At 41.0% G+C, this 26626-nt stretch overlaps 1 protein-coding gene across 3 annotated transcripts in view; it reads right to left on the bottom strand.

Moving 5' to 3' along the window:
* Positions 1-653: 653 nt before the first annotated feature.
* SLX4IP (SLX4 interacting protein) overlaps positions 654-26626 on the bottom strand; it is a 109179-nt gene continuing 83206 nt past the window's right edge. Inside the window, exons 7-9 of one of the 3 annotated variants that reach the window (XM_063316208.1) lie at positions 26409-26497; positions 8423-8532; positions 654-1798 (exon numbers count right to left, since the gene is read on the bottom strand). In XM_063316208.1, the coding sequence (XP_063172278.1) occupies positions 1702-1798; positions 8423-8532; positions 26409-26497 (296 nt within the window). In that variant the 3' untranslated portion in view covers positions 654-1701. Of the gene's footprint in view, positions 1799-8422; positions 8533-15048; positions 15388-26408; positions 26498-26626 lie in introns of those variants that run through there. The other 2 variants (XM_063316217.1, XM_063316225.1) reach the window with 2 other exon arrangements.

Raw genomic sequence — 26626 nt, 5'->3', positions numbered from 1 at the left:
ATACAACAAACCTTAAAAGAAATTAAACTACTGTATTGAAACAATTATAGTGATTTTTTTTAAAAAAGTATCTTTCGACATTCACAGGATGATATTGTGTTTGCACTCCTGAAGAGGACAGTGAATATCTGGATCTAAAATTCCACTACCCATAAAATTCACTTATTTTGGGGCTTTTGTTTTCTTTCTGTCTGGCCTACTGTACAAGGCTATTGTGAGATTAGGGTCTATCAAGAGACAGTGTCCTCCCACGCTTCTTTAAGAAAGAATAAAAAGAAATGTGCATGAGTAACAAACAAAACAAGGATATTATTGCTAGGATCAATTGTCCTAGACAATTAACTTTGTGGCTATTAAGGTGCTAAGCCTGCTTGAAGCAATCCTGATGCAGTTTAATTTCCTCATCAACATTCATTGCAACAGGAAAAATGAGTCAACGGAACAGCAAAGCTGATAACCTTAGATGGATAGTTAGCAAAAAGGCTATTATGTGGATTTGAAGCACAAATGTGGTTTGATTCTTTACTCTTTGTCTCACATTCTCTTTCCAGTCTATGCCTTGGGAAGATCTATTCACCTAAGCATAGTCCATTTCTTCAAAGTAAGTTTTGAGCATGGAAAGTGATTTATCAGACAAGACACAGAAGAAAAAAACATGCAAAAACTTGTTTATTTCCCATTATAATATTCAATGAAAACAGGACTATAAACAGCTAGGCAGACAAAGGACCATAAAACAGATTTCTGACATCGTGATGGAGAAACTTCAAGTCAGCCAATCATACGCCAAGAAAGAGAACTCAGAATGATTCCTCACGGCATAAAGATTCAAGGGGTGTGTGCTATGGAGCTATTCTAGAGTGTTCTGGAACCTGAATCCTGTTTATTTCAGTGTCTCTATAATCTCAGAGTATTTTATGTTCTCAGTTGGCTCAGGAACCACCTTCAAGTCATGGCAAAGTCTACCTGTCCATTACAAAGGACACAAGTAAAAGAGATAAAGTAGCATGAGAGGAAGGGACTGATTTTCTGTGCCTTACCTTTTGGATTTTATCTTTTTCCCTTCACCCCTCTGTTTTTGAATCTCTCTCTCTCAAACCCTTTCTCTCCTGGCTTTGCATATTTCAGGAGTGGAAACATTAAGGATTATTTGGTGACTGTGGTTGGATTGGGTCTGTCTGCATGATGGCTGTAGCACTTCTCATAAAACCAGTCTCAGGGGAAGGTTTTTCTTTTTGTAAGCAATTCTCCATCAGACGTGGATCCTGCCAAGCCTCATTTGGAAAATGATGTGGGATTTGGTGGGGACCTCTCCAGAAGAGGGCTCTGAACCACCAGTAGGGCTCTGTATCTGGGAACCGGGTGATCCTGCCTTGGAGACATCTTTCTTCCTCCTGCTCCCGCATGCTCCGTGCACTATTTCAGCTCTTTCAGTCACCCTTTGACTTCGGTTTGGAGGTGGCAGTGCTGACTCATAGCACCACGGAGGGTTCCTGCAGAGAAATCATGTCTAACCACTCCACAAATGAAGTTTTTGCTGGCTGTTAGCATTGCTTGGCTGTCTCCAGTTTGCATCATTGCCCATTCTGAAACAGGAAGTCCCAAGCTGCTCTCAGCTGTATTTATGCAATCTTTTGGTTGTGCTTTACGCCTACATTTTCCTTCAGGCTGAGCATCAAACCGGTTGAAAATGCATTCTTCCTACTCCCTGTCTGAGCCCAGTGAGCCAAGATACACTTTCATGGTGTCCTTGCTGGGCTGAGGTTCCCTCTCATTTGCTTGCGTTGCCCTCTTCGCTCTAAATAAATAAATAATAATAATAATAATAATAATAATAATAATACCATGTTACATTCATAAGGCAGATGTCTTAACAGCTTCACTTCTTTGTTTCTAGACCTTTGGAGAATCTCCACTACCAGAAATGTTAAAATGATCCTGGTGACTCTTGCCCATTATTCGTCAGATTAAGGGAAGTGATGTTTAGTAAAACAATGAGCTCTGTAGGAGTTAAAATGTAAATCCACAGGACAAGATGATATTCCATGCAGATGTTACAACCCACAATATATGTTATCTTGAAATGCTTCCCTTAGAAAGAGGTGATAGCTTCCAACAAAGCAAGATGTGCAAATGTTCAGAGAGAGGAAACTTGCTTCCAGTTTGTGGGGTGGATTCTTTTTCCAACACCTTGATACTCTAGGGCAGTGTTTCTCAACCTTGGCAAGTTGAAGATGTGTGGACTTCAACTCCGAGTTCCCCAACCAGCATTCTGGGAGTTGAAGTCCACACATCTTCAACTTGCCAAGGCTGAGAAACACTGCTCTAGGGTATTTAGCATTCCATGCTCATGAACACTACTTATGTCAAGCTGCAAAAGATATACATATTATGATAACTTGATTTTATATTAGAGGTGTATGTATTTATTTACAAATTGAACATGCATCTTTCAGCTACACTACAAGCCTAACAGACTAAAAGCATAATACAATTATTGTCATACCACAGGACCATCTGCAGTAACTCCTTGGAGTAGTTGCTTGCCTAGGCTATAGGCCACCTCTCGATTTGGGCAGCCGTACCCTATATAAATCACGCAAAGCCTGTAACGTCGAATGATACCATGATCTCATCTTGATGTTACAGCTCTCTTCACATCCATAGACCCAGCACTAGCGAAAGAATCAATGGCAGCAGTTTTGCGCAACACACTGGACCTAGCCAAATACACCAAAATAGAAATACCCAGGATAATGGACCTCATCAACCTCTGCCTTACAACCTACTTTCAGTCTGATGGAGAAATATACCAACAGATCAAAGGAACACCCATGAGATCACCGATTTCAGGACTTATAGCAGAGATTGTAATGCAGCGTCTGGAAAGGATAGCACTCCCACACATACAACCCAAAGTATGGATCCGGTCTGTAGATGACACTTTTGTCATAATACAAAAGAAACAACTGGAAGAAACCCACAAAACCATCAATAACATCTTTAATGGAATAAAAATCACAAGGGAGGAAGAAAACAACTCACTACCATTCCTGGACATCCTCATCAGTAGAGGAAATGATGGTAAGTTAGAAACATAAGTCTATAGGAAAGCTACCCACACCAACCAAGTGCTCCACTACCACAGTAACAATCCAACCTCCCACAAGAGAAGCCGTGTAAGAACATGATTCAGACGAGCACTTACACACTGCAGCAACCCAGAACACCAGAAAAAAGAAAAAGAACATCTATACAGCATCTTCCAACAAAATGGATACCCGCTCAACTTTATCAAAAAGTGCCTCACCACCCAACCCACTACAACCCAACCAATGGAAACTATGAAAAGGATAACACTGCCATACATCAGAAATATCTCAGAAACCACCAACAGACTGTTACAACCACATGGCATCACCGTAGCACATAAACCAACTAAAACTCTTCAAAACATATTAAGCAACCCAAAAGACCCAACAACCCAAGAAGAAAAAACAGGAGTTGTTTACAACTACAGTGCAAAGACTGTAACAGCCACTATGTAGGACAGACAGGCGGAAGACTAGCAGAGCGCATCCGCGAACACCAACTAGCAGTCAGAAGACACGATGAGAACTCCTTAATCTCACAACACATGGACAGACTCAACCATAGTTTCAACTGGGAAACTGTGAGCATCCTAAACCAAGCCAAATCCAAAAACGCCAGAGAATTCCTGGAAGCCTGGCACTCAGACAAAGCAGCCATCAACAGACACATAGAGGTAAACAACATTTACATACCATTCAAAAGAGACAATTTGTTGTTTATTCGTTTAGTCGCTTCCGACTCTTCGTGACTTCATGAACCAGCCCACGCCAGAGCTTCCTGTCGGTCGTCAACACCCCCAGCTCCCCCAGGGACGAGTCCGTCACCTCTAGAATATCATCTATCCATCTGGCCCTTGGTCGGCCCCTCTTCCTTTTGCCCTCCACTCTCCCTAGCATTAGCATCTTCTCCAGGGTGTCCTGTCTTCTCATTATGTGGCCAAAGTATTTCAGTTTTGCCTTTAATATCATTCCCTCAAGTGAGCAGTCTGGCTTTATTTCCAGGAGGATGGACTGGTTGGATCTTCTTGCAGTCCAAGGCACTCTCAGAATTTTCCTCCAACACCACAGTTCAAAAGCATCGATCTTCCTTCTCTCAGCCTTCCTTATGGTCCAGCTCTCGCAGCCATATGTTACTACAGGGAACACCATTGCTTTAACTATGCGGGCCTTTGTGGTCAGTGTGATGTCTCTGCTCTTAACTATTTTATCGAGATTTGTCATTGCTCTTCTCCCAAGGATTAAGCGTCTTCTGATTTCCTGACTGCAGTCAGCATCTGCAGTAATCTTTGCACCTAGGAATACAAAGTCTTTCACTGCTTCTACATTTTCTCCCTCTATTTGCCAGTTATCAATCAAGCTGGTTGCCATAATCTTGGTTTTTTTGAGGTTTAGCTGCAAGCCAGCTTTTGCACTTTCTTCTTTCACCTTCATCATAAGGCTCCTCAGTTCCTCTTCACTTTCAGCCATCAAAGTGGTATCATCTGCATATCTGAGATTGTTAATGTTTCTTCCAGAGATTTTAACTCCAGTCTTGGATTCCTCAAGCCCAGCTTGTCGCATGATGTGTTCTGCATACAAGTTGAATAGATAGGGTGAGAGTATACAGCCCTGCCGTACTCCTTTCCCAATCTTAAACCAGTCCGTTGTTCCGTGGTCTGTTCTTACTGTTGCTACTTGGTCGTCATACAGATTCTTCAGGAGGCATACAAGATGACTTGGTATCCCCATACCACTAAGAACTTGCCACAATTTGTTATGGTCCACACAGTCAAAGGCTTTAGAATAGTCAATCAAACAGAAATAGATGTTTTTCTGAAACTCCCTGGCTTTTTCCATTATCCAGCGGATATGGGCAATTTGGTCCCTAGTTCCTCTGCCTTTTCTAAACCCAGCTTGTACATCTGGCATGAACTGCTGAAGTCTACCTGAAGTCTACCTTGCAGGATCTCGAGCATTACCTTACTGGCAAAGAGACAATAGAAAAGCCAAAAGACCAGTACGCTCCCTTGCCAGCAATCAACACCCAGATATGCAAAAATCAACACTAGGATTAACACCAGATGAACCATCAAACAGCACAATACACCCTAATCAAGGAACTATTAATTCAGGCAATCAACCAAGCAGCAAACAACAGCCCAATCAAAGAACTCCCAAGGAGAGAACAACACCCCTACCAACACAAGCACGGGAAGCCACAGTATATAAACTGAGAGCAAGGCCCACTCCCTCTTTGCACTGAAGATGTTGCCTAGTCTGGCAATGAAACATCTGCAAGAAAACAACAAGGCTCAGAGAGCACCAAGGACTCCTGTGAAGTTCTCAGCACACAGATTCTACAGGCACATTATGCCCTGTTCAAAAGAAATTTCTGAAAACCTCTATAAAAGGGCATTAAAGCCTAAGAGTCTGGAAAAGATTGAAAAGCTATTTCTGAAAGTCTGAGTCTCCATTGTTCCACAGTTAGAAACAAAGGTTTGAGTTGGAGAAGATTAGGCACAATAGTGGATCTTCCTGAGAGTGGTCATTGTGTCAAAACCCCTCAAGAGTGCAGAATTAAATTATCTACAACATCACAACATATCTCAGAAGAACACTGATGGATCTACCATCTACCCTTAGGTAGCTTCAATCATCATGAGTCTACCATCAGAAAAGCAATGGATAAAAATGGAATTAATGGAAGAACAACAAAAAGGAAGCCATTGATTGCTCCTAAAAAGAACACTGATGCTCATCTCAAGTTTGTTAAAAAGCACCTGGATAACCCTCCAGACCTCTGTAGGAATATTCTATGGACAGATGAGTCAAAAGTGGAATTTTGGGGGGTAAATGGCTGTCAATATGTTAGAAACTTCCTAAAGTATTTTATTGTAAAATGTCCAGAGTCCTCCTTTTTGGAGGGAAATGGGTGGTGATAGAAATTTGAATAATAAATAATAAATAAAAATAAGGTGCTACTAAGTTGAAGCCTTTTGCCATGGCGGAATGGGCCAAATTTCCTACACAGCAATATAAGAGACTGATTATAGGTTGTGTGATCACTTACTGAAACTAAGGGGTATATCTTTTCACAGTGGCTCATTGCATATTGGATAACTTGAACGGATCCCATCTTGGTGTGATTTGTTCACTCAGATTCCCTTTTATATACATCAGAAAGACCCATAAGAAACTGATAACAACCAATGACATAACATTTAGAAAATCAGAAAGTTGAGATGTTGGGTGTTTGTTTAGGGAGCAGCAGTAGAAAAAGAAGTATCTCAAGCAATATGAAGTTAAATAGCACCATCTGTTCTCCACAACTGAACTTTAAGTAGCCTAAGTGTTAACCGCAGGCAGAGCCAAACAAACAGTGCTCTGGATCTTGAACTGTGAGATTAGCTTTCCCAGAAATGAAATAAAGGTCTTTGTGCAAAGACCATAATTAAAACTGAAGTTTAAATCAGTTTAATGTTTTTGGCTACAAAGATCAACACAGAAGGCTTGATGTACCTCAAAGATTAAAGAATCTATCACATAAAATTTCTAATCAATGAAAGCTTATGTCATAACAAATTAGTTATTATTTCTAAGCTAGAGCAAGACTCCAGCTGCAAGACTAACATGGCTGCAGCTCCAGAAATCCTTATTTTCAACCAAGATATGCTGAAATAGAAGGACTGTGCATAGTCTTTTCTTTAGCCTAAAGGACTCTCATCAATTTCTGAACTATAAAAGGACCCCATTTTATTCTACATAATTATTACTACTGCTTTTATTATACATTTGATTTACACCCCTTCTTTCCATCTAAGCAGGATAATAAAGAGAGTTTACAACACTCTAACAACAGCACTAGAAAATAGTATATTAAAAACAAAGTAAGACTTACTCAAAAAGAGAGTTGCTGAAACACCTCAAGTCATTAAAAAAAAAGAATAGTTCAAAAGCTCTTTTGACAAGGTGTGCCTTACCCCTTGTTCTAACAACAGAAAGCCTAGGGGCTAGGCATAACTCCCGGAGGAATGCATTCTTCAGTTTACAAGTGGTACAGGAGAAAGCCCCCTTCTGCCTACATGACAGATGGGCCTTGAATGGTAGAGCCACCTTTAAAAGAATTTCTCCTTAAATGTCCAGATAGGTCCATAATGTAAAATTAGATAATTAAAGGGACAAGCCCAGGATGGCCATGGAATCCTGGGCCACTGGTGGCCCAGCAGTATCAGTGTGGCTGATGGAATCCCCGGCACATGAAGGTTAGGATAAGGAAGACCATCCCAACAGCCTAAACGGTGGAAAGCTGGCAGGATAAAGATGATCAGACTGCCAACAGTAAAAATACTTCCATAGGAGTAACAAGTTTCTACCTCCCTTCTCACCAAATACAAACCTGTGTATTTGGAGGTGTTGCCTTTTTGCATACGGTTAGTGGTTTTTTTTATTTTGAATTCTAAAAATAATAAATATTGTTATAGCACAAAGATTTCTTTAAATTTCTTAAACTAATCTATAGCCCTGGGATTTTCTGGTGGTCTCCCATCCAAATACTGACCAGGTCTGAGATGGCTTAAGTTTTTGAGATCAGACAAGAGCTACCATCTAGCTGGGCCTAGAGAATAAATCTTCCATTATAGAAGAGTGCCAGTTTTCTTACATCTTGGAATACATTGATTTTTGTGATGAAGTCAACATTTAATCAAATCAGTTATTTAAAAAGAAATACAACCTGTTGCAACCTACAAAATAAAATAGTAAGATTTCTAAAAATATATTTTATATCCCCCTCCTGCCATCTATGTACTTACTTACAATTAAGAAACCATGCAGAAAGAGACATTTGCCCATGGGGGGTGGGGGGTGGGTGGAATCAGCACTTAATATGAATGTAATTCACCTTTAGTACCAAGAACAATTGTTTCAGACAAGGTTAGAAGCTGTCTCCCTCTAGCCCTCCAGCAGCTCCTGAAAGAAAAGTGGAGCTGAACTCATTAGAGCCCAGTTCCCTTTTTCTTAAAACAATTGTTTTAGTGAGATCTATCTTTTACCCAACAAAATTAGGTTCATTTTTTAAAAAAGTAAATTAGCATGATTGGGAGTACCAAAGCATGTGTTACTTTTTTCTGAGACCAGTTCTCTCTCACTTCCATTATAATTTATTTTTCTGCAGGTTCCAGCCAATCTGTATTTTTAGAAAGTTGGTTTTATTCAATGTTAACTTCACCCCCACATACTCGTGGAGTGAACATGGGAGAAGGAGACAGTTGCTTTGACATTATTAAATTTTGTATTCACAACTTGGTCATATAAAAAGTGCAAGCTGCGGGGTATGTGGGAAGAGCACTTACAAGTTTTTCAGAGCATCTTGTTTTTCCTGTTGAGTCAGGGAAATCTGGCATTTTCTATCTTCAGCTGAACCTTGAAAATATTCAGACACCTTGGTGAAGAGTTTCTCCTCCTAACCAAAAATAATAATATTAAAAAACACCAATACCAGTTTTTGAAGTATAAATCCATTATTTTATTTTGCTTAATCCAAAAGTTATACCATACTGATGCTCTTCATTATACTTTCAAATGCAAGGAAGCAAATCTGAAGAGAAACATGCTTGCTTCTGTGAAACACTCTGCATCACTAGGAATACTCTTTGGCTGCTCATTTTTCAGCTATTAAGCTGAACCACAAATAAATATGGTCCATAAGCTAAGAAACTGTTGGGAAATATTTGGTCTCTGCATGGCTCAAATTATGACATATATCAGAAGCTTGTAAAACAGACAGCAGCATACTTCATCAATTATTATGAAAGAAACTGGATGGTGTGGTAGATGATTCTCTTAAGACTCCCATTATCATCTATGGGATCCCGAAAGACTGTTACCCCCAGATTTGTATCACACGCTAAGACCGACTTAGTGAAAACATTGGAAAGATGCATCCACAGATGCCATGTCAATAATCTTATGCCAGCAGAGGTTTGCCACTTGCATTCCTATTTGCAAATATCCCAGATATTACTATGGCTGTGAAAACATCATTAACTACCCCCCCACCCCCATCTGGGGAACCAAAAGTGGCCAATTCCATGGGCCCATATTCACCCCTCATTTGTGAACAGTAGTTGCCCAAGATGAGATTTCAGTGGCATTCAACACCATGGTTAAGGCACATAAACTAAAACCAAATCATGAGTATAATCCATGAGGGTTAAGGGACTCCATTTTAACTGCAATTTAAACTGTGGTTTGGGTTTTAAACCTCATCCTAAACCTAATCATACCATGTCTTAGAATGCTTTGTGAGCCAGGTAAATCTGTCTGTGTATCTAAAGTACACATGTACGTAAATACCAGTGTTTGTTCCATTTCGTTCAGGACAAGCAAGATAAGATGCCATTAATGCATCATCTTACCTTCTGGTTCTTATTTAAATGCTCTACTATTCTATTAATTATAGACTGGCATTATTCTATCCTGACCACCTATCATCTCAGATCACTCCAAGATCATTCCCTCAGCCTGATGTTGTCATGCTGGCACTAAGGGGGAGGCAGGGAGCAAATCAATACCATGATACAACCAACTGAATGCATTTTTAGAACTCAGTGCAAAAGCAAATATAGCATCTGTGGCAACAGGTGCAACACCTATATTATGTCTGAACGTATCACACCAAGGGCACATTCAGCAGTTCTTACATGGATGAAAATCAGTTCATCAAATCTGAATAACTACATAACTAAGTCTGCACACCTGGAGGTAGGGGTGTGCGAGTGGCCTTAAAAGTTTTTCATCAAACCTCAGTTGTGCCACATAGCAAACCATTTTTGAAACTTATGGTATATTGGTGTGGCTTTCACCAAAATGGTTAACCTGTATCTGAGTTGTACTACTTAAAACTACAGGAGATAGAGTTTTATAGGGCTGGATGTTATCCCTGCAATATGACTAAGGTGAAAGGTCCCCCGTGCAAGCACCAAGTCATGTCTGACCCTTTGGGGGGACACCGCTTTCGTGACATTTTCTTGGCAGACTATAGAGCGGGGTGGTTTGCCACTGCCTTCCCCAGTCATCACCTTCCCCAGCAAGCTGGATGCTCATTTTACCGACCTCGGAAGGATGGAAGGCTGAGTTGACCTGAGCCGGCTACCCGAGAGAGAATCCAGTTTCTGCTGGGATCGAACTTGGGTTGTGGGGAGAGTTTCGGTTGAAGTACTGCCGCCTACCACTGCAATATGACTAAACTAATCAAAAGTAGGGGGGAAATCTGAGGTGTTTTTTCTATTATGATTTTAACGCAATTTCCGGGAGGGCTCACAACAAACAAATTGATCACAACAATTGTAGAGGCAGGAGACAATGTTTAATCATTTTCACGAATGTTCCTTCTCTCAATATGTTTTTCCACTCAAGAAAGAAAATAATAGTAATTTGTTTTTACATCTGCAAAGAAAAGTCTCAGGATTTATTTTGATCTTAAATTCAGCCTACAGGAAAGGGCTGACATATCTATCTTCCACTGTTGTTCCATACAAACTTTAGAGAAGGGTCATCTCACAAGGAAAACCCTGTTGGGCTATTTCCTGGTAACATGAGTAAGACCCTTGAAGGACTCCAGATAATGTTTATAATTTCACCTGCCGCCTCCATCTGCTTTGAAATTAGTTATTTGTGACTGAAATTCTGGCTGTGTTAAGAAAGAAAAGACCTATGCTGAAAAATTGCTGCCCCATTTTCAAAAAGCCAAAAAAAGGGTTAATGTTTGCAAAAGAAAAGGAAAAAAAATGTCTATGTGAAACACTTCCCAACATGCCCTGTAAGTACAGTAGATTTTCCCCTTGGAGCCACACCCTGCATGTGCTATATTTTGAGAAGTGAACAATTAATATAAAGAATATGAGTCATCCTTTGAATGACACTGTGGGAACTAAAGAGCATCCCATTTTTTTAGGAGGGATATAAATTCCCTGAAAAACAGAATAACTCAAAATAAAGACAACAGTTAAACAGAATAGGTATTTCATATAATATCCACTATAGTATTAATAATGGTATTTTCATAATTAATGAACTGGGAGATCAGGAGGCAGAGGGGAAAGGATACAAAGTAAGGGAACTTGTTTTGAGAATATGGTTGCTTATTTCCTGTGGGAATTACATGGCTTGTGGAAAAGAAAGAAACTATTATATTGGTTCTTATCCTGTTCAGTAAACTCAGATTCTTTTTTGTTGTTGTTTATTTGTTTAGTTGCTTCCGACTCTTCGTGACTTCATGGACCAGCCCACGCCAGAGCTTCCTGTCGGTCGTCAACACCCCCAGCTCCCCCAGGGACGAGTCCGTCACCTCTAGAATATCATCTATCCATCTTGCCCTTGGTCGGCCTCTCTTCCTTTTGCCCTCCACTCTCCCTAGCATTAGCATCTTCTCCAGGGTGTCCTGTCTTCTCATTATGTGGCCAAAGTATTTCAGTTTTGCCTTTAATATCATTCCCTCAAGTGAGCAGTCTGGCTTTATTTTCTGGAGGATGGACTGGTTGGATCTTCTTGCAGTCCAAGGCACTCTCAGAACTTTCCTCCAACACCACAGTTCAAAAGCATCGATCTTCCTTCTCTCAGCCTTCCTTATGGTCCAGCTCTCACAGCCATATGTTACTACAGGGAACACCATTGCTTTAACTATGCGGACCTTTGTTGTCAGTGTGATGTCTCTGCTCTTAACTATTTTATCGAGATTTGTCATTGCTCTTCTCCCAAGGATTAAGCGTCTTCTGATTTCCTGACTGTAGTCAGCATCTGCAGTAATCTTCGCACCTAGAAATACAAAGTCTTTCACTGCTTCTACATTTTCTCCCTCTATTTGCCAGTTATCAATCAAGCTGGTTGCCATAATCTTGGTTTTTTTGAGGTTTAGCTGCAAGCCAGCTTTTGCACTTTCTTCTTTCACCTTCATCATAAGGCTCCTCAGTTCCTCTTTGCTTTCAGCCATCAAAGTGGTATCATCTGCATATCTGAGATTGTTAATGTTTCTTCCAGCGATTTTAACTCCAGCCTTGGATTCCTCAAGCCCAGCTTGTCGCATGATGTGTTCTGCATACAAGTTGAATAGGTAGGGTGAGAGTATACAGCCCTGCCGTACTCCTTTCCCAATCTTAAACCAGTCCATTGTTCCGTGGTCTGTTCTTACTGTTGCTACTTGGTCGTCATACAGATTCTTCAGGAGGCATACAAGATGACTTGGTATCCCCATACCACTAAGAACTTGCCACAATTTGTTATGGTCCACACAGTCAAAGGCTTTAGAATAGTCAATCAAACAGAAATAGATGTTTTTCTGAAACTCCCTGGCTTTTTCCTTTATCCAGCGGATATGGGCAATTTGGTCCCTAGTTCCTCTGCCTTTTCTAAACCCAGCTTGTACATCTGGCAATTCTCGCACCATGAATTGCTGAAGTCTACCTTGCAGGATCTTGAGCATTGCCTTACTGGCATGTGAAATGAGTGCCACTGTTCGATAGTTTGAACATTCTTTAGTGTTTCCCTTTTTTGGTATGGGGATATAAGTTGATTTTTTCCAATCTGATGGCCATTCTTGTGTTTTCCAAATTTGCTGGCATATAGCATGCATTACCTTGACAGCATCATCTTGCAAGATTTTGAACAGTTCAGCTGGGATGCCGTCGTCTCCAGCTGCCTTGTTATTAGCAATGCTTCTCAAGGCTCATTCAACCTCACACTTCAGGATGTCTGGCTCTAGCTCACTGACCACACCCTCAAAGCTATCCCCGATATTGTTATCCTTCCTATACAGGTCTTCCGTATATTCTTGCCACCTTTTCTTGATCTCTTCCTCTTCTGTTAGGTCCTTGCCATCTTTGTTTTTGATCATGCCCATTTTGGCCTGGAATTTACCTCCAATGTTTCTAATTTTCTGGAAGAGGTCTCTTGTCCTTCCTATTCTATTGTCTTCTTCCACTTCCGTGCATAGCTTGTTTAAAAATAATTCCTTATCTCTTCTGGCTAACCTCTGGAATTTTGCATTGAATTGGGCAGATCTCCCCCTATCACTGTTGCCTTTTGCTTTCCTTCTTTCTTGGGCTACTTCTAGTGTCTCAGCAGACAGCCATTTTGCCTTCTTGGTTTTCTCTTTCTTTGGGATGTATTTTGTTGCCGCCTCTTGAACAATGTTGCGAACTTCTGTCCATAGTTCTTCCGGGACCCTATCTACTAAGTCCAGTCCCTTAAATCGATTCTTCACCTCCACTGCATATTCCTTAGGAATATTAGTGAGCTCATATCTAGCTGATCTGTGGGTCTTCCCTAATCTCTTTAGTCTGATCCTAAATTGTGCAAGAAGACGTTCGTGATCTGAACTACAGTCAGCTCCAGGTCTTGTTTTTACCGACTGTATAGATGTCCGCCACCTTTGGCTGCAAAGGATATAGTCAATCTGATTTCGGTGTTGTCCATCTGGTGAAGTCCATGTATAAAGCTGTCTCTTGGGTTGTTGGAAGAGAGTGTTTGTTATGCAGAGTGAGTTGTCTTGGCAAAATTCTATCAGCCTATGTCCTGCTTCGTTTTCTTCTCCCAGGCCATGCTTACCTGTAATTCCAGGTGTCCTTTGACTGCCCACCTTAGCATTCCAGTCTCCCGTGATGAAAATAACGTCTCTTTTAGGCGTGTTGTCCCAGAGGTGCTGCAGATCCTCACAGAACTGCTCTACTTCAGCTTCTTCAGCATCTGTGGCTGGGGCGTATATTTGGATCACTGTGATGTTGGATGGCTTGCCCTGAATTTGAATTGAGATCATTCTATCGTTTTTTGGATCGTATCCAAGCACTGCTTTAGCCACTTTACTATTAATTATGAAGGCTGCTCCATTTCTTCTGTGGTCCTCTTGTCCACAGTAGTAGATCTGGTGGTCATTTGATGTGAAGTGGCCCATTCCAGTCCATTTCAGTTCACTGACGCCCAAAATGTCTATCTTTAATCTTGACATCTCACCAATAACCACATCCAATTTGCCCTGGCTCATAGATCTTACATTCCAGGTTCCAATGGTGTGTTGATCCTTAGAACATCGGATTCGCCGTTCACCACCAGCACCGTTGGCCGCTAGCCGTCCTTTTGGCTTTGAGCTAGCTGCGTCATCACGTCTGGGGCTAGTTGAACTCCTCCTCTGTTCCTCCCCAGTAGCATTTTGACCATCTTCCAACCTGGGGGTCTCATCTTCCGACATATCTCTGGTTGTACTGATCCATTTAGTTTTCACGGCAAGAATATTGGGATGGGTTGCCATTACCTTCCCCAGGGATCGCATTTAGTCTGACCTCTCTGTCATGACCTTCCCGTCTTGGGTGGCCCTTCACGGTTTAGCTCATGGCATCATTGAGGTGCTCAAGCTCCAGCACCATGGCAAGGTAACGATCCTTTGCTGAAGCAGATTCTTTTAGTTAGCTAAATTCATACATGCACATACACACAAACATAAAAAAGGCCTACTGAGAGAATTACTATATGAACCAAGTTAACATGGTAGAGAAAAATCCAGAAAAGGGGAAAATTAATGACTGGGCAGGGTGAGGTTATAAAGGAGGAGATAATGGAAGGGTTTAAAAAATGATGCATCACATGACTGAAGCAAATGAACGCAGACTTTTTCTACCTTTCCTCATTCCACTAAATGAAAATTGACTGGTATTCTCCACATACCACAGAATTTACTCCTGTAACTCTCTGCTGAAAGATATGCATCTTCTGGATAGTCCCCTCTACAGTATGAAAAGGTCTTAGGTTTAAAACATCTACAGCCATCACCATCTGAAGTACAATTCTTTGGAAAAGGATAACTGAACTGAAACAAATTAAAAACAGATCATTTGGTAATAGTTATGTCTACCCAGATACTTCCTCACAGCTCTAAATATCAAATTGCCTGTACTGGGTGTGGATTTTCTGGACCCAATTCAATTGACCTGTGCAGAAAGCTAGATTGGGAACATGTGATCCTAATAATTCTAGATTTCTTGGTGACCAAGATAGCTTTCTAGACCATTTGGCTGATTTGGGCCTCAGAGGCACTGTCTGATTGTTGAACAGAAAAGCAGGGGAGAAATTCCATAATTATATTCTAGACATTTCCCTGTTCAGTTTTTCTGTCTTATCATATGGTCAGAGATACTGTGGTTATTCAAGAAAGGAAGGGTGTTTCCAGAAAATGAGTTTATAACTCAAGAAATATACTTGTTTCTCAAATCATGGCAAAGGTATTCATCTTCCTCCAGTTCTCAGAGTATTTTCTTCAATTTGTAGTAGTCTGTACAAAGCAGTAGCACAAATGTCACAGATGCTGATTGGAAAGTGTCAATCACTTTACTGATGACAAATGTCACCCCTTGGTTCCCCCTGCTTGCACTACATTGGGTTCCCAACACAAGCATGTAATCTAGAGGTTCACATGGCCTTCAAAGAAGAGGGCCATCTGACCACTCTCAAGAGGCGGAAAACCCTCTTCTTGCTTTCAGAACCTCGCATTCACCTCTTGACATTGCTTGGAAGTTTTTGCTGAAATGCTACAGCTGTGCTGAGAAAAATAAGATCTATTTCAGATCTCAAGATTATCAGTCTTAAAACTCATACAACTCCCTTTCCAGCAGACCAAGCTTTGTTTTCTATGCATTGGAATGGACATCAGACAGCTTCATTGGCAGGTAGGAAGAGGGCTGTGTGCTGGTGGATATTTATTTTAAAATAAAGTTTGAAATCCTAAGGATTTCCATGAAGGGTTGGGCTTGCAATTTTTTAGGCTAGGAGCATCTCAGGTATTCAATAATCGAATAATGGATTCTGTCCTACTGTGTCCATTTGCAGTTGAACAGCATCTATCTATGCTTGTCCCTCACACATATGTCCCAACTTCTTCTGATGGTTTGGAGGTTAGCATGACATATTGGGGAGCAGAACAAAACAGAGGCCTTTGTGTCTACATTCATTATGATTGATGGAACTTGGTTGCTCTTTCTGCATATTCTGTAAAAACCTTTCACTGAAACAAGACATAAACAAAAAACATTTGGGCTTAAAAATAGAGAGTATTTACCACAGAGATTAAAAGATGGAAAAATTGGATCTTGGTAAAGAAGTAGTAAGCATAGGAAAAATGTTATCTGGAAACCTACAGGATTGGTCTAAACCATAAGTGTCCATGAGGGAGGGGGCATGATGACTTGCATGTGGTGACATCACACAAATGACATACCTTATGTATCTGCATCAGATATCACGTCATATTAATGCTGTGATTATGCTGTCAGAATGATAACACATATGCCGTTGTATTTGTAATGGCATATGTATTATCATTCTGACAACACTGTGGCTTGTTACAAGATGACTACTGTCTACTGTATGGCATGATACTGATTTAGAAGGTAGTGGGATACCACACAGAAAGCCATTTTAATATCCAAATAAGAAAAATGTAAGGAAAGTCAAGCAACATAACAGAGTTATGATGGGACCCAGAGGGCCGGCCATCTTCGGGGAAGACGCCCCCGGTGTTTATTACCGGTGGCGTGTTCCGGCCCTCCAGGGTCATACCCAGGCCCTGGACGACAGACCCTCGCAGGCCCTGGTCTTCGGCTGCTGCTCCTTAACGCCAGGTCAGTGAACAACAAGGCCCCCCTCATATGTGATTTAATCACAGAGGAGGGGGCAGACCTGGCGTGTATCACTGAGACCTGGCTGGGCTCGGAAGGGGGTGTAGCCCTCTCCGAGATGTGCCCGGCTGGGTTTCAAGTGTGGCACCAGCTGAGACACCAGAGCAGGGGAGGCGGGGTGGCAGTTGTCATCAGAGAATCTCTAGTGACCTTCAGGGGCCCTGCCCTGCAAGTGGCTGGTTGTGAGACCCTGTTTTTCAAGCTGGGATCCCGAGAACAGTTGGGGGTGTTGCTGCTGTACCAGCCTCCCTGCTGCGTAGCAACCTCCCTGCCCGAGGCCGTCTCGGGGTTGGCAGTGGAGTTCCCCAGGCTTATGGTTCTGGGGGACTTCAATCTGCCACCCCTGGGATGTGCCTCGGAGACAGCCCGGGAGTTCATGGCTACCATGGCAGCCATGGGCCTGTCCCAGATTATCTGGGACCCGACTCGAGACAGTGGTCACACCCCAGACTTAGTTTTCTTGTCGGAGCAGTGGCAATGTGATCTGAGGGGAGAGTTAGATCTGTCCCCATTGTCATGGGCAGATCACACCCTGATGACCCTGAGATTTTATTGTGCCACCCTGCTCTGCAGGGAGGCTGGATCCATTCGATTGGTCTGCCCCCAGCAACTGATGGACCCGGTAGGGTTTCAGAGGGAGCTGGGGGTTATTCCCGAGGGCCTGCTGCAAGGTCCAGTGGAGGTCCTGGCCACGGCCTGGAATAGGGCTGCGGCCATGGCCTTGGACAGGATCGTGCCTGTGCGTCCTCTCTTGCCTCGCTCGACCCGTCACTCCCCGTGGTTTACGGAGGAGTTGAGGGTTTTGAAGAGGGTTAAGAGATGTCTGGAGCGTCACTGGAGGAAGACGAAGACTGAATCTGACCGAACACAAGCTAGAGCCGCTATTAAGGCCTACCTTGTGGCGGTAAGAGCGGTGAAACATGAATATTTCTCCACTCTTATTGCATCTGCAGAATGCCGTCCGACGGCCTTGTTTAAGATCGCTTGATCTCTTCTGGGTCAGGTAGATCCAGGGACCCACCTACAAGGCCGTTCGGAAGAGTTTTCACAGTATCTGCAGGATAAAATCACTCAGATTCATTTTAAGTTGGACTCTAAGTGTGAAGCGGAGTCTGAGGAGATGCCAGGGGAATGTACTTACCCTGTTATCTGGGAACGGTTTGATCCTGTTGGGCCTGAGGAATTGGACAGGATTCTCCAGACTGTGAATGCAACCACATGTGAGCTTGACCGATGCCCTTCCTGGCTGATAAAATCAGCCCGGGAAGTGACTTGTGGTTGGGTCCAGGCGATGGTTAATGCATCCTTGAGGGAGGGGGTGTTTCTGGCTGCCTTTAAGGAGGCGCTGGTATACCCCCTCCTCAAGAAGCCATCCTTGGACCCTACTATACTGGGCAATTTTCACCCTGTCTCCCACCTTCCCTTTTTGGGAAAGGTGGTTGAGAAAGTGGTTGCGTTGCAGCTCCAGAGAATTTTGGAGGAAACGGATTATCTGGACCCCTTTCAGTCAGGTTTCAGGCCAGGATATGGGCGGAGACTGCATTGGTCGCACTTATGGATGATCTCTGGCGGGAGCAGGATGGAGGGAGTGCATCCATCCTGGCTCTCTTGGACCTCTCAGTGGCTTTCGATACCGTCGACCATGGTATCCTTCTGGGATGGCTCAGGGGGTTGGGGGTGGGCAGTGTAGTTTTGCGCTGGTTCACTTCCTTCCTCCAGGGCCGTTCCCAATCGGTGGTGATAGGAGAGGAGAGATCCGGCCCTCGACCCCTCCTTTGTGGGGTGCCGCAGGGTTCGGTACTCTCTCCTCTCCTATTTAACATCTACATGAAACCGCTGGGTGAGATCATCCGTCATCATAGGATGAGGTATCATCAATATGCTGATGATACCCAGTTATATATCTCCATCCCGGGTGAAGTAAGTCATGCGGTCTCCACCCTTTCCAGGTGCCTGGGGGCTGTGGGGGCCTGGATGGGGAACAACAGGTTTCAACTGAACCCTGGTAAGACAGAGTGGCTGTGGATTGATGGCCCCTCGGGTTCCAGGAAGTTGTCATCTTTGGTTCTGGATGGGGTGGCACTGCCCCATTTGGAACCAGTGCGGAACCTGGGGGTTCTCCTGGATTCGCGACTCCTGCTCGAAGAGCAGGTGGCAGTCTCGGCCAGGAGGGTCTTTGCACATCTTCGGGTGGTGCGCCAGCTACGCCCATTCCTGGACCGAGATGCCCTCCGAACAGTCACTCATGCCCTTGTCATCTCCCATATAGACTACTGCAATGCGCTCTACATGGGGCTACCCTTGAAAAGTATTTGGAAGCTTTAGCTGGTCCAGAATGCGGCTGCGTGGACAGTTATTGGGGCTGTAAAATCAGCCCATGTGACACCACTGTTACGCAAGCTGCATTGGGTACCAGTTTGCTTCCGGGTCCAATGCAAGGTGTTGGTTATCACCTTTAAAGCCCTACATGGCATGGGACCAGGGTACCTGAGGGACCGTCTCGTCCCCATAACATCGACCCATCCTACCCAATCAGGCAGGGAGGGCATGCTACGGACCCCATCAGTAAAGGAATTTCATCTAGCGGGGTCCAGGAGGTGAGCCTTCTCTGCAGTGGTGCCCACCCTTTGGAACATCTTGCCCCCAGAGTTGAGACAGATTTCCTCACTCTCGGACTTCCGGAAGAAACTTAAGACCTGGTTCTGCCGCCTTGCTTGGGAGGGGGAGAGTGATAGCTCCACTTGGGGATGGCTGGCGCCATAGCACCCCTTAGTGATCCATCTCCACTTGGATTTTACATTTATTTTTATGTATATTTTAATCTAATTTTTATCTGGCTATGTTTTAATGCTACTTATTGAAAACCGTCCAGAGTCCCTCATTGGGGGAGATGGGCGGTGATATAAATTAAATAAATAAACAAATAAACTGATTTTAAGAAGAAAACATAATTAATTTTTAACATACCAAACATAAGAATAAGCCTCCTAGATCAGATTAAGATTAAGTCCATCTTAATCCAGTCATTTTTTCACAGTGGCCAACCAGATGCCTCTTGGGTGCTCATGAATAGGAAGTGGACATACTACTTTCCTGCCGCTGTTTCCCTGCAACTGATTTTGGAGGTTCCCAAATCACAGATTTGAACCTTCAAGGCTAACAGTCCTTGACAGACCTCCATGAATTTATCAAATCTCCTGTTAAAGCTTTCCAAGTTAGTCCCATTACAGCATCTTGTACTAATGCCTTCCACAGGTTAGTTATACACTGAATTAACAAGTACTTTATTGATTTTATTGCTAGAAAAAAAACCCATGAGAAACAAAATATAAAATAGCAAGAATTAAAAACCCATAAAAGTAAAAGTATATAGTTTTTTTAAAATTACATCTCAATTTTTAGAAAACAAAATTAAAAGTTGACCACACAGAATTATAGTCTAGTCTTTCCATCATGTTAATAGAGAGCCAGTACAAAGGCCAAGAACACACATTTCTTTAAATCTTTGGCATCTGATCTATTAGCGTCTTTCCAGGAACACATATAATTTTTTTTCTGGGAGCAATCCAGGTGAGACAGTTCTTCCCAAACAGATAAATTCTGAATTCTAGGACTATAATTCAACAACACATCAATATCCTGAAATCTTAACTCCCTTGCAAAACCGTTTTTGACAATATTAAGAATATTTAACCGAAATTGAACAAAAAAGAGAATGTGTCCAAATCGTAAGTATTAATGTGCCTTCATATTAATTACAACAGTAAAAGGCAGATAACCAAGCCTTTTTGAACATCCACTGTAGTGTCCAGTAAACTTGAACATGATTTTTTTGATGAATAAATCTTTTCTTAAGATCATAAGAGATATATTCAACATTTTTTAAACTTTTAAACTTAGCTTGTTGAAATTGGATACTGCCATCCTTTGTTCCATAAATGTTATTATCTTGTATCTTTTTTGTCCTAATGTACTATATATCACTTCACACTAAGATTATCTTCAGTACTGGATTTATCTTTGCTTGTCAGGTATCAATATAAGTGGATATTTAGTAAGTCTTTAAAAAGACATTTTCTAATATACTCAGACGTGTAAGGGGCTGAGGCCATCAAAGCATTTAGTCCACATTGGAATACAAATATTTTAATTGGATATATTTGCTATTCAGTGCTTTAGGCATGTTAATGTATCTTTTCTGTAGCTCTCAAAAATCTTAAGTAGTACCTTTATCTTATTGTTTAAAAGATAGTGTAGGTTGTCTGTTCCTAAATCTCCTAATCATCTCCATTGGATGATCCCTGGTCCAAGCAGTCTGAAAGCCTTTCTTCATGCCTTGCATGATTTTATATACTGTGATTATATTGCTCCTCAGTTGCCTCTTTGACTAAGGTCAAGAGTCCCAAAGATTCTGCCTTTTCTTGTAAAGATGGCATTTGACTCCAATTTTTCTGCCTCTTTGCACTTTTCCCAGCTTTACTGTATCCTTTTTCAAATGCATCAACCAAAACTATACACAGTATTCCAGACGGAAACATACCATAGATTTGTACAGGGATAGGCAATTTTATTTTACAGTCCTTTCCTAATGATTCCTAGCATGGAATTTGCCTTTTCTTAAGCTGCTGCACACTGAGTCAACATCTTTATTGCACTATCCATTTTGATCCCAAGAACTTTTTCTTAATTACTGACAGCTCAAATTCATCAGTGATTTTTTTTTTGTCCTAATGTACTATATATCACTTCACACTAAGTTAGACTGAATACATTTGGCCCATTGGGTAGACCATTCAACCAGTTTAAAGAGATCCTTCTGGAGCTTTTCACAATCACTTATGATATTCTCCAACCCTGAATAGATTGGTATTATCCACAAACCTAGCCAACTCATTGCTTACACTTAAGCTAATCTATGGATATATTATAGAGCACCAGTCCCAGCACAGACTCTTGAGGGACTCCATTTCTTTTTTTATCCACTTAGGAAATTAACCATTTATTTCTACTCTTTATTTTTACAGTAGGCTGTAAACCAGGCAGTGAAATCAAAACGAATCCCAGAAGAAGGCAATGGCAAACCATTTAAATTCTGTTGCCAATACACCTCCATGCCTTGTCTATGTCCAGGAGACAAGCTTGACTCAAGGGTGACTTAACACATACATAACTATAGGTAGTCCTCACTTACCAACTGCTTGTTAGCAACTGTTCAGAATTACAACAGCACTGAAAAAGGAGATTTATGACCGGTCCTCGAATGTGCAGCCATCGCTGTGACCCCGCGGTCACGTGATTGTGATTCAGGCACTTTGCAACTGGCGCACATTTATGACAGTCGCAGTGTCCTGCGGTCACATGATCACCATTTGTGACTTTCACGGCTAGTTTCCAACAAGCAAAGTCAATGGGGAAGCTGGCAGGAAGTCACAAGTCACAGTCATGTGACATCGTGCTTCACAACTCCAGGTGATTTGCTTCACAACCACAGCCAGAACTTACAATGTCAGTTCTGGCTGTGGTTGTGAAGCAAATGTCAGTAGGGTGCAGTCATGTGATATTTCATTTTATGACTGCATCGCTTAGTGATGGAGTTGCCAGTCCCAACTGCAGTTGGTAAGTGAGGACTATCTATAAACATTTTTTAAAAAGTGCCAGGCAAGTTAAGTAAATAATGTATCTTTCAATGTGCAAAGCCATACTAAAGAAGTTAAATAATTTTTCACTGTTTTTCAAATGAAGTTGGTTCACTACTGTAGTTCAGTGATTATGTATTAATTTAAGAACTTCAATGCTACTAAATACAATATATTTGTTATTCTGCTACAGAAATAGAACTAGAGGCTTATATGCAAACAAATAGTGCAATTACACTAAAAAAAACTAATGCACATTTGATAAAATAACTCTTAAGGGAAGATGTTAATTGAAGCATGATTTGCTACTGACTGCTTCTGAAGTCACATGACTATAAATAGTGAATTCAGAATGAATATTTTCAGAGAAAAGATCTATTATTTATTGATAACACCAAATGGAATAAAGGATTCTTTAAAAAAAGGCAATATTAATTTGATGGCATACCCCTTCCCCCAAATCAATTCAAAATCAGATTTGGAGATTTCCTTTCTTATGGTTCTAGAAGTCTTGCAAGCACACAAGGCAAGAGCATGATTAAGTAAACATGAAGAGAAAGCCTTATATCTGATTTAGTAATTTAAAACATGTTTTTAAAGTGTTTGTGTGAAGGAACTACAAGGGGAAATCAGCATGGATTTCCCATAATCAAAGCTTCTTTTGGATTCATTAAACACAAATGGCTGCAACTCTCAAATAAGTACCAGCACAGGGCAGAATAATTATATACAATGCAGCTCTGTATTTGTGTTGTAACATTAACATATCAAAACATTTGCAGAGGAGGACTAGTAAACAGGAGAAAAACATCCAAGATTTCCTCAACCTGCTAATTCTCAACCCACTGCCAGCTAATTTCCTCCAATTTTTCTCCAACAATTCCATAAAGTTGGGGAGCAGGCATCGGGTAAAGGAATCACGAGTCACTCTTCTTCCTGTTTCTCCTAAGTCATATTGGCTGCATTCACACACTGCACTAAGTGCTCTCGCTCCCCCCCGCCTCTTTGCCTGCATGCCACGCAATCCCTGTGATCTCTCCTTGTTGGCATAGATTGCCCCATGTTACAGCAGAACTGGGGCCACTTATTGCAGAACCACTTAAATCTTAAATTCGTAGCAATTCGCCAGATCTTGGAGCAATCTGATCTTAGGAGATAGCCGAGTGCTCCACATGCTGTCCTAGAGTCCTTTGTTATAAGGACTTGTTATAAGCATTGTTATTTTATAACGATAATTCAAAAATAGAAATACCTGTTTGTTAATCTAATTATGGTAGCTTTCATAATAACTGTTGATTACTTCAAAGGTCAGGAATACTTATCCTTGATCCTGCCATTTATGGATGGATTAGTTATGTTCAGATGCCAGTATTAACAGGCATTAGAAAAAATTACACTGATGCTATGTCTCCACTTTGCATGCTTCTATCTCAGACGGTAAAATCCTTTGTGGCAAGGTTGCATTTCTGGGTAGTTAATTACCTTGTTGAAAACTGTCATTCACGAGATTACTTCAATTTCATCAAAACATCTATATATTCCCAATAAATTATCCCAATTATTATCAAATTTTAAAATCTTTTAAAATTTGATAATAATTTTGTAACTGAAAATTGTTTCTTTTCTCAGCAGTGTCTTGCTGCTGAGCTATTTATTTATGCTTTGCTATTGAGCTTTTGGGGAATTGCTCTTTTTTCATGGTTTGAGTTTGCTTTGTTGCTATTTTTATTAGTTAGGTAATAAGAGGGTAGTTTTCTTATTTCTCATTTCTGTTTCTTAGTATTTAATTGTTTATCAAATTGGAGAAAGGTGGTACAGGATTAATTCTGGGTCCTCTCCCCTTCAGTATTTTGATTAATAATTTTGGATGCAGGGATGAAGAGGATACGGTACTTACAAAATTAGGGGATAACACAAAATTGGTGGCATCTCTAAGACTCATAAAGACAGAAAAGCAAAAAGAGAATGCATTGGGATCTGAAAATGATAAATACTTTGCTTGTCCCTCCACTGCTTGGCTGCAAAAATTATGAGCCTTTCCAGTTTTGTTTATACTGTATATTTTAGGAGTTAATCTTCTACAAATATTTTCATTTTTTTATTCTTTGTATTTCTACCACCTCTGAGGACAATTACTGTTTGAAATATGTTGGGTTTCGAATTATTTTTCTCTCTTCTTGAGTATTAGGGATGCCATCAATTTTGTGTGATCCCCTAATTTCGTAAGTACTGTATTCTTTTCTCCAGCACCACAGTTCAAAGACATCCATTTTTCTTTGTTCAGCCTTTCTGATGACTCAGCTTTCATAGCCAAATGTTTTAAATGGGAAGACCATAGCCCTGACAACACCTTTTTTTGTCAGTGTGACATTTCTGCTCTTAATATTTTGGTCAGATTTGTCATGTCTTTCTCCCAAGTAACAGTCATGTAGTTCACATCCGTGGTCATTATCTGTGAATTTTTAGCTTAGGAAGATAAAATCTTTACTATGTCAACTACTTCTCAGTCTATTCGTATTGGGTTGGCACTACCTATTGACATAATCTTTGCTTTGGGTTTTTAATATTGAGCTGAAGACCAGCTTTTGCACTCTCTTTTTCATCCTCAGGGTCAGAAAAAGGTCAAAAGTAAGAGCCATTGTGCTCATAGTGGGCAGAAAATCAGGCACAAAGAAGCAAAGAGAAAGGAACAAGTTGTATGCTCTTTCTTCAGCCACAGCCTTCAAGAGTTGAACAGAAGAACCTCCTCATACTTTCCAACAAAGCTAACCTTTTATTTCATCGATCAGCATACAGCTCACACATATCTAGAAGACGTATGAATATGGTCCTGATACTTTGGATGCCCTGAAATGAAGCCAATCATCAGGGCAACAGGGAATCTGTAGGCACTCCTAGGAAGTGCCCAAATGCCCTTTCAAATACTTATAAATCTTGCAGTCTATGCTGTTCTAATTTCATGAGCTCCTCTATTAATCCACATGGATATGGCAGCACAGCCCAGTCTTCAGATCCCATGGGGAAAAGCATGAGAATTACAGCATCAATGCAAAGCTGTTTTCTGAGATTAATTACTCCTATGGTGGCAACTTCTATTGACCTTGGCTGATCTTGAAAAAAGCTAAATAGAAGTGGGCTTGGCTATTGCTTAGAGGAAAGACTACCAGGAAATCCCAGGAGTACAAGTTGGATTGGAAAGCTTGAAACCACACCTTGGTAGAAGACAATGGCAAAACACATCTACACTGTTGCCAAGAAAAGTATAAGGAATAATTTTTTTCTCCTAAGTGCTCTAAAATGGCTGGCACTCTTGAGTTTTAGTAACACAAATAAAACTAAATCCAAAATATCCTTAATTTCCACTATGCTTGGTTAAAGTGCCAACAACTACTATGTGACAAAAGGCCAAGTGACTATTTAATGAATCCATAGTTTGATTTATTAAAAGAAATGTCAGATAGTATTTAGGCTAATTATCTCACTGTTAGTATCTTTAAGAATAGGACAGTTGCAATCTAACTCATGTATCCAACCCTAGCAAATCTAATAATAATATTAAAAACGAAATACAGAAGGAGAAATGAATGTTCTAAATTAATGCTTCCATATAATTTTGAGTGAAAACAGATGAAAAATATTTAATTTGTATGGACAGCAACAGCATCGTATATTAATTTAAATAATCCACATTCAAAATAAGTCTGTGTGATGCACTTTATTGTTCCTTTAAAGAACAATTTGATTCTATTAACAACTACTTACTAGAAACTCTCATTCTTTCTTCTCTGGGTGTGAAGCTTGTGAATTCAGAGAACAATTTTTGTATCCAACTTTTAGATCTCTTGGCCCAAGTATTCATGTAAAATTTTCCATCCCAACTACATGCCAAGAATCCATGAATGGCAAAGGCTAATATGAAGCCACCCACGTTTCTAACCAGAGTGCTGTAAAATACGTTATTTGTTAATATTTTTCATACATACCAGTGCCACACTTTCACTGACCCAAGAAGATGGATTGGGTTCAAGTCTTGAGACATAAATCACAAAACGGTCCGGAAATACACGCAATTCTGTATAAGTAAGAAAGATCATGTACATCTTTGGATGCTTTTTAACATAATTACAATTTCAGAACCACTTTCTATATCACCTGATCCTTCAGGTTTTTAAACACTCTACTTTTTATTTTTTTGCCAACT

The sequence above is a fragment of the Candoia aspera genome, chromosome 1 (genome assembly GCF_035149785.1).
Source record: "Candoia aspera isolate rCanAsp1 chromosome 1, rCanAsp1.hap2, whole genome shotgun sequence".
In the NCBI taxonomy this organism is placed as follows: domain Eukaryota; kingdom Metazoa; phylum Chordata; class Lepidosauria; order Squamata; family Boidae; genus Candoia; species Candoia aspera.
The sequence above is the reverse complement of the archived record's forward strand: the minus strand, read 5'-3'. Positions and strand labels throughout refer to the sequence as shown.